This window comes from Apaloderma vittatum, unplaced genomic scaffold, assembly GCF_000703405.1.
Source record: "Apaloderma vittatum isolate BGI_N311 unplaced genomic scaffold, ASM70340v1 scaffold7891, whole genome shotgun sequence".
NCBI lineage: Eukaryota > Metazoa > Chordata > Aves > Trogoniformes > Trogonidae > Apaloderma > Apaloderma vittatum.
The window spans coordinates 64,360-74,011 of record NW_009697325.1 but is presented as its reverse complement, the minus strand read 5'-3'; the positions used below and the strand labels follow the sequence as shown (position 1 = coordinate 74,011).

General features: G+C 36.2%; 1 protein-coding gene across 1 annotated transcript in view; it reads right to left on the bottom strand.

Moving 5' to 3' along the window:
• DNAJC1 (DnaJ (Hsp40) homolog, subfamily C, member 1) overlaps nucleotides 1–9,652 on the bottom strand; it is a gene marked incomplete at its 5' end in the record, with an annotated part of 64,750 nt that overhangs the window by 31,931 nt on the left and 23,167 nt on the right. The window contains one exon of the mRNA XM_009877595.1: nucleotides 5,180–5,346. Within this exon, the coding sequence (XP_009875897.1) occupies nucleotides 5,180–5,346 (167 nt within the window). The remainder of the gene's footprint in view (nucleotides 1–5,179; nucleotides 5,347–9,652) is intronic.

The following is a 9,652-nucleotide window of genomic DNA, read 5'->3' as shown; positions in this document are numbered from 1 at the left end:
GTAAACATAGGACAAAAAGAAGTTATACAAACATTTTAAAATAACCAAGGTGCCCATCCACTGTTTTGGTAAATCAAGTCCAGTTTCCTACTTCACAAACACAGTAGGTAACAAAAGGGTGTCTTCTCCGCAGTCCCAACCATTATCATCAATATTTTATTGATGAAATAAAATGATGAAAACATTTTATTGATAAAATATTGATCTGCTGCACAGAAGAACCATTTCTACATTCTTCTGTACCTGTTCACCAAACTCAGGCAGGAGACTAAGTATATTATATAGGTAGACTTAAACATCTACTTTAAAAACTATGTGAATAGGACAGAAGTAAATTTTTCATTAACATTAATTAATGTAAGTATGGTAACTGTAGGAGTTACCTACAGAACAGAAATAGTAGAGTTATTTCAAAATGTAAACCCCAATATTCTACTCAGGCTGAGTCCAGAACATTTGCAGTAGCACAAAGCATAACAAACCACAGGAAAACCTGGAGTATTCTGACATAACACTTGCAGCACCTCTCTAATGCAGGTTTTTGGGTGCTTTTTAAAAAATGAAGTATCTTTTCAGTGACACTACATTGCCTAGGAGTTTGTTAATAGAATACTGAGATTTTCACCTCAGGGTTACTAAATTCAATATGGGCCAGATCAATAGTGACTCAAAGTCATCACCATTTGATGAGAGTTTGGAGCTTAGGTTAAAATGTATTATGAGCTTTGACTAGCTCCTAGTGAATAGCTTCAAAACTGACACTAACAGGTATGGTTGCTGGCAGTCCCAATATAGAGCCTTAAATTCAATGGGCACACAGAGTGATTTACTCTCTCAACCCATAGCAATCCCTCTGGGTCAGGGTCGGGGCACACTAGCGGGAAACCATGAGGAACCTCAGCGCAGACTGCTAGCTGCTTACTGGTACCTGTCCCAGGAATAAAAGATATTTAGAACACAGGCACACTTTTTCAGATACTGTATTTGTTTCACTGGTTAGAAAATCACATTATTTCAAAACTAGATGACCTCAGGTAGCATGCTAAAACAGAATAACCCTTTCTCTCGAAGACCAATTTATTAGAACATCTGGTTTACGCAGCACCTTAATCCTGCTCAGATACAAACTGCTTGCTTAAGGAATTAACATATCTTAAAAGCCTGGAAACTGTATTCAGGTAATCTGTCATATGACGTCTGATTAGAACAAGCACCATGTTATTTGCTACTAAAGAAAAAGCATACTCAGATTTCAAAGCAGCACAGATGTGGGAAGATTCAAGGCAGAAGAGAGCAGGTGGCAGGCTAGCTGGCAATTATGAAATGTGCAAGATTATAAGATGACTAAAATTTAATTGTCAAAGCTATACTTTTAAACTAACAAAATAATAATAATTTAGCAGTGGCATAGCATTTTGCCTTTTAATGTTACCAAGCAGAGAGACGTCCTGTGTACATTTAAAATTATTTTATATCACTGTTGCACAGCCAGCTTTCAAATAAAACCTTCGGGATTAAAAAGCTCACTTGGTTATCAATATCCTATCTATGAAACACAGTGCTTTGATGGTCCGGATTGAGAAAAATACAAACACAAACTGCATTTTAACCAGAAAAGAGTACAGTATAAGATGACAACACCCTGCACTCCAACAACTGGAGAAAACAGTAACTGCTCTGTTTTCAGTATCCATCAATAAATTGTGTAAAAACAATGCTTATTTATACATTTGTTTCATTGTATTTTTAGTAATCCCTATTTAAGGGTAGAAAGTGAAGTGCAGCAAATGCGAGAGACTCGTGTTATTTAACCTTCCCAAGCTCTGTGCACAATAATAGCTTTTACTACTCCTGCTTTAGTAAAATCAAGCCAGGTGCTCCTGCAATATCAAACCCACCCAAATGCCAAGAAGTGCTGCACGATAACATGAAAAACAAAAATAATGAGAAACATGATTTTCCATCCATACATCTGGTCCACCTGGAAGGGATCAGGCACTGCCTATCTCCACCTTTATCTCTCCTTTACAGAGTAAGCAAATATCAAAAGGTCAAAAGTATTCACCTCTCACAGAGGTAGAACTTGGAACTCTATCTTCAGAGATGAATGAGTCAAATAATGATACAGAACGAAGGAGAGATTCCAGTGGGAGAAGATGAGGAATCTGTAAACCAAAAGGAATTATAATCCTGGTCCCACTGAAGACAACAATAAATCTTCCACTGATTTCTCAAGGGCTAAGATTTTCATGCAACAACAACATTATTCACATAAACAATGGATGCTCATGAAAACAATGTGTGTTACAAATCATGTAAAATCAAACCAGAACAAAGAACATAAGAGTAATCCCACTGGGAGAGAAATTACTTGGCAATGGTTCATCAATAAAATGAATCCAGAAACGGTAAATATATATATTCTCGCACAAATATTTGCAGAAAGCACAGAACAGTATCAAATGTAACAGAACATGTCCTCTAAGTAGCTGCCCTTTTTTCTTTCAGCTGCACATAATAGGTTGCCCAACAGGAAAGTAAAGGGTTAAATAGCTACAAAGTAATGCAATCATGGCTTAAAAACATATGCAGGCCACAAAATAAGGCAACCTAGAAGGAAGCCCATGGGAACATTCCCTCTAAATTTCCCTTAATTCCTAACAGGCATACACACAACACTTTTCTCAGTCAATTTCTGGTTACTGAAAAAGAAAAAAAAAAAAAAATCAGAAGCTCAAACTAAGTAAATTAAGCCACTTATTTCCTCTTAACAACCTGCAAGAAGAGCTAATCTGGGAGTACAAACATTCAGTGACAAAACAAAAATCATTTCAGCACTTGCTTTGAAGAGTTTTGTTATCAGCATGAGAACGAGTTTTTAGTAATTCCTCTCAGCTTTGTAGTCATATGCAGTTTGCATGAGTAGTGTAAGCAGAGCTATACGAATATGCAATTTAGTGCTAGGTAAGTCTATGTTTTCCTATATGGAAAACAAAAAACAAAACTCGAGTCTTACTACTGCATTTCCATGCTCTCAAATACAATTGAGTTGGCTCACACTATTTTCAACAGATGGAGTTTAAGAACAGGATAGATGTCAAAGAAAGATTTCAGTAAATGGCCTACGTAACATACTCTAGTTATGTATCTCTCCCTACATGTGTTCCCAAATGTGAATTTAGACATCCTGCCTACAGAGTAAATTCAATATTTTTTTCTCTCAAAACTTATGAGAAGTAGTAAGTAATGATAAATGATTATCATTTTACCTAAAACAGCCCAGAACGGACTGGAAAAAATGATGCATCCAGCTATTTCCCAACGGCTTTCATATTCTTGTCTAAAATCCCATCTATTTAATCTTTCTCCATAAATATGACTTTCTACAATTCTTTTTATTGCTGATCTAGTCTTTCTGTTAATTTTTTCTTTCTTTCTGACAAGTGCAATGTTTAAAACTATACAAAAAGTCATTCAGGTGGATGGATCAGTGCTGCAGAGAAATGCAGAAAAACTACCTCTTCGATCCATAATACTAAGTATTGTCTGATACCTCCCAGTAGCTCACTTTCTTTTCATATTCAGCTCTAGGTAGAGAGTAACAACATAGCAACACAAGCCCCTTATGTCCATAAACTTAGTGTGTTCTCAGACAAGAGATGAATAACTCTACTATGCCTTAAGCATGTTTTCAGCCTGCTATGTGATATTATGAAAAACTGGAAAATACTCTTCTTTCTATGTCCCTTGGTAGATCATTTTACTTCGCCTAAGGAAGCTGTTTTCCTCTCTATAGCTTGTTCCTTACTACTTTGATACTTAAACCCTACTGAAACAGTAATCAACAGCATATCAGTAGTTTCCAGATCGTATCTGCCCACACATTTGCCCCCTGTTAAGCAAAGTTGGCTCACAGAGGTGCAACAGGGATTCACTCCATGGGCACTTCTTGAGTTAACATGGACAAAGCAATAGCTGTACAGATGTTCTTAACTGCCAGGCAACTCATCTATAGAATCATGGATCCGAGTTCTCACTTTCTCGAGGTGCACGGAAGTATGCTCCCACGTTTAAGGATTCACAGTGTCAATTACTTACACGGAAGTCAAAAGCTAAGCACAGTTGCAGAATGGATTTGTAAGAGGAATATAAAAGGTAACATAAATGTAGGTGAACTAAATAAACAGAAGGATAAAAGTAACAGCAAGAGAAAACTGACAGTTAGGAAGTCATGAAGCTTAGGAATCCCATAATGGTAGATGATTAAGCACATTACACAAAATTAAAAGTATTTTACTAAAAATTTTATGTCTGACTAAAAATGTGAGTATCTTACACAGGCTTGAAAACAACTACAGAGTAAGCAAATCTACAGCACAAAGGAATCAAACATATGACAGCATGAACATCTTTCACTATTTTGATACTGAAGTCAATGTGTTCTCTTAACTCCACTCCAAACACACCATTCTTATCATCTCAGTCTTCCAAGAAAGGCAGATTTTCAAGTCAGGAGACCAATTTACAACATTTCTTCTGCCACCTGTGTATCTCAGTTTTAAGATGAAAACTACAAATTTTCAAGCCAGTATGTTTTAATAAAAATCATCAGAAGATAATTACATGCATTGCCACTAAGAACCCTTACCTCTATATAGAAAGAATCTTAACAATAGTCCTAAGTTAGGACTTTCCATAAGTCAGATGAAATGCACGAAGTATACAAGCACTTCCATAATCAAAAGATACTACACTTGGATATTAAGCAAACCTTTCTCCCTTCTTTTTCCTTTTTTTTTAAACAAATAAGAACCTATTTTTACAAGCAAAATATTAACTGCAATTAGGAGAAAGAACCAAGCCTCATAATACTTGACAGCATTATGTTCTACTAATTTCTAGTGAACAAGAACAGCATTTATATTAGAAACCACAGAGAGTGTTCATATATTTTAATGAATGATATCCTATTATAACAATATTTCCAGTACCATTACAAAAAATTACATCAAAGATCGATATAATCTTTTCCTTATGTCTCTCCCTGACAATTAATACTCTTCTAGACTTTGACAGTATATGAATATTATGGTGGTAAGCACACAATATTCCATATTCTCAAGAGACAAGCAAATGAATCAGCATTTTAAATGTATAACATGAAAGATTCTGAACCTACCTTTTTTTTGTGTGTTTTATTCCTGCCTCCCAACCAATCATCCATCTGTTCCTCAATCTCTTCAATTGAAGCTCCATGATCATATGACGGTATGTATGAATTCAACTCCAGAGCTGTGTATACAGGGAATTCTGATTTTGGTTTCTTGACTTTAGACTTCTTCTCCCCTATACAAAAGTTAAAACAAAAAAAAAAGAAGAAGAAAAAGTAATGCTACTAATACTGCAGAGAAGTGTAATTCAGAAACAGGCTCCTCATTTCTTAACGCTATATTAAAACCTCCACTGTGAACCGGGCTACAACTTCTTTGTTGAAAAGAGAATTCAGAATTCTGCATAATCATTTTATTTTTATGAAAAGCTAATAGCAACGCATCCACTTAGCATCTCTTCTCTCTGAACTGTGCCTTGAAGGGACAAACGAAGAGCCCCTCAAAATCATGGTTAGCTCTTGTCACTGCTACACTATTTGGCAATTAAGATTAGTACAGGCGAAAGCACAGAGAGCTGTTAAAAGATTCCGAAAGTCCAGCTGACTTAGAAGAAACTGGCAAAGGTAGAAAGATGAATTTTAGACAGTTTTTGTATTATTTTATGGTCAGCTTGTGCTGAGTAAAGTTTCCGAGTCAACGGATAGCTTCTTTGTTCTCAGATTTCTGTAACTACAAATAGCTCTGTTCTAGCACTTGCACATTTAGGAAGATTTAAATGTTGGACCTCATTCCTCAAACTGACCACTGCTTTCTGCTCTCTCTATCCTCAAATGGTATGAAATGGGAGCAGCAAACTTAGCGTACAGGAGGGAGGGACAACAACAACAACCACCTGAATTCCAGCAACTGAAAACATATGCACTATATTAAGATGATTTGAACAGAAAGATAAAGGATTGATTGAAAATTGCCAGAACTTTAGGAAAGACGAAAGGATGACGATCAGAAAGCATCCAGCAACCTCAGCTATGCCAAGTGGGACTCTCTTGTTTTTAACTCACTGTTGTAAAAATACATGGCACTCATAGTAACTGGATGCTCCTCATGGTGTTACTTAACTGAAAGAGCTGATCTAACATCTGGCTGCAGGAAAATGAGCAAAGTTCTACTCTGCCTACATCTTTCCACTTTGCTGCGTGCTTACGTGCTCCTCTCTGTGCTTTGACAGTCATCCAACCACTGAGCAAACTCATTCAACTCACTACTCTAGCAGAAAATTACTCCTTTACACTCAAAAGGAAAGAAGAAAAGACATTTAAAGGTGGTGGGCAAGAAAAAGGAGAACACTCTTCTTAGCAGCAGTGTCAGCTTTTTCACCTTCGTAACCACGTCCTAACACTTTTCTGAGCAGCACAGGGGAAACGTCTGTTTTTCATTAAAATCTTCTTAAAAAAAGTCCTAGAACGACTGTTCTATACAGGCCCTGATGCAGAATTCCTTTTCTAAGAGTTTATGTGCAGGAATAGCACAGTGAAAAGACTCCACAGACTTAACAAACTCATAGGAACTGAATATTTAAGAAAACAATAAACAGAGAATTGTTCCACAGAATCTTTCAGAATTCCAAAAAGAACAGGAAATTCATACAGATCTTGAAATTTAACAGAATGAAAAATGATCTTTTAAACTTCTAAATGGACATTGTTCAGAGATCTGCTTTTGTGAAAAATCTTTAGCTTTGAGAGTAAGTTCACAATTGCAAGCAATCTAAATAAAATATTAAGTAAAAACTTATACTGGAAATTGCATTAGTATCCTTCCATAGGTATGCACAGTAAATTAACAAAATTACACATACTCCCCATAAAAACAAAACTAAAAGAAAGCCCAAAAGCATCAACCGTCCTTTCCCTTGCTGTTCAGATGTTATTAAGGACAATATTGGTGCAAAATTCTTTTTGCCTATTTCAGAAGGTAAATGTTATAATGTTTAATATATGTGATTTGATTATCTCTTTTTTCTTCAAAGTTGCCACATGTCATAGCTTCTAGAATCAGAATTAAGATTTGTAAGGGTCAGTAATTATAGCTTCACCAGCTATTTACTGCATATTCTGGCAAAAATATTCTAGGAAGTGACCTTAAATGACAACTTCCACTACTGTATTTCAATCCTGCAAAACAATCAAGACACTGTGTGTGATCACTTGGAATTACTTAACAGCGGAGACACACCAAGACAGTTGGATTCCCCTGGACCTTACACCCCATCAGCTATTACTTCCTAATTTCCCCTCTCAAAATACTCCAAGGGGTAAAGCCTGAATGAATCTAACATTTAAAACTGAAGAGTTTAGATTGCAAACAGGTCATATAGGCTCTTTCTGTAGAAGTAATTCTGTAACAGTATTTCCAGGAGACACTGCACCCCACTAGAAAAATCAAAGAAGGTATCTAGGCTTTCTTCAGGCAGGTAAGTGAGAGAGGAAGACCTAAGACAGGTAAGACACTCTACTGTCTGCTGACTATCAAAGGAATGAGAAACCCCACCTAGAGAAGATATCTGTACAACCTCAACCACTCAACCAGAATTTAAAAAAAACCACTTGTCTCTAGTGTCTCCTGTGCATACACAAAAAGGTAGAGGAGCTTGGCATGTCTTTTACCTATTACAATGGCTGTCACACTGATTAAAAAAAATAAGAATTGAAGTCACAACACCTTTGACACCGGGGTCCCAACAACCCCATTGAGAACAGTTTCAGCTCAGAATTTTTGAAAGCCACTTTTTAGAATAGGAAAGCACATAAAGGTGGTTTAACAGTAACATCATAAAGGATTTTAGATATGGGAGGTTCAGAAGTTGTGTTCAGAGGTAACGCTGTACACTATGAACCTTCAGTTTAAGGCAGCCAAGTACTGTCGTTCTTTCAGGTGAAGATGGAGAAAGCAAACCAGATACTCATTTTACATGATTTATGACTTCTATGAATTTCTGGTCCTTCTGCAGCAGAAGAAATTTTATTTTATCATTTGCTGAATTCCTGTTGCAAGGACACTAATTTTTGATGGGTACTTTTTAGAATTATCAATTTCTTTACCATAAGATAAATTTGACCATGTAATTAATAATTCAGGAGTTAAAAAAAGATACAATTTATCCCCCACGTTGGAACAGCATACAAATCATAGCCATAACAATTAGCTATCTCTCTCAAAGTACAATATGTTTCCAGAGGCCTCCAATACTATTCCAGTAGTGGCTATACATTTTACCAGTTTACAGTGCCATGATCAAGGTTTTGAAGTTTGATGAATTACTCGCACATAATCAGACACTGTGACCTTCCTCGTTAGTCCTTCCACTTTGTTACTACACGAATTTTATCAGTGGCAGAATTAACAGTATCTGGCTAATGGTTATTTGCTTTAAGATATATCAGCTGTCATTTTCAGAAGATAAGGAATCAGGTAGCATTTTGGATTGAGTGCTATGTAATAAAAAAGTGGTGTTTTTTCCATAACAAATATCAGAGCTTCATATTTTAAAGATCTCAGAAAAGTAAACAGTGATTTTACCTGCCTGTTGATGTAAATACAAAAAAATGCAGGGAATTCTTCACAGAAAAACTGACTGGTTCACGTAGAAAGAAACAAAACAAAACCTAGTGCTGAACTTCTGCAAAGAAGGTCTGACACAGCAAGCTGGAGCTTCCTCTCTCTGCAAGGCTTCTAGCTTTAACTTCAAGCATGAACAAGAACCCACAGAACTTACAGGAAACATGGTGGAGAAGAAAGAAAAATAAAAGACAGCAAGGTCTTCAAAATCAAAGAAAGAAATGGGACAGATTGACTGGTATCTCATGTTTTGATAAGCAAGAAATATGACCACACAGAGCCAGACAGCAAATGCCTTTTTGCAAGGAAGATACCGCGCTAAGACCTTTTCTTTCAATGCTGTTCACTTATCTCTGTAACTATGCAAGACAACCAAAGCATTTACAGCATTAAAATCTGTTCTAAAATACCACAGAGAAAAATTAACTTGCATGTACAGCAACGCCGTTAGACAGAATACAATAGGCCCAGAAGTGTGGAAAAAAATTGTACTAAGGTTTTGACAGTCTACTGAAAAAATGGTGCAAGTCATATTCAAAATTAACATAAATATAGGGCACTTGTATTTAAAACATATACATTTCTCTACTCATAATAAAGTCAATGAGGTTATATGAATGCATCACAAGTTAAAGACAGATACAATTGCTGTACTGAGACCTAGAGGCTTCTTTATTTTTGAGCAAACCACCTCAAAGCATGCTTAGCGATGAATAATATTCTCAACTCCAAAAAACTTCTCACAAGCTGGAGGGTTTCATGTATTTAATCTTTTTCTCTAGCTATCTACCCTTCCCGAAACTTCCTATTCCCCCAAAATACCTCATCCTCAAAATATCAAAGGGTTAGAAATGACTCCAGTATTTCAGAGCTGATTTGCCTTCTGACAAACACAATGAAACATGCACGCTTCTTTCAAATGA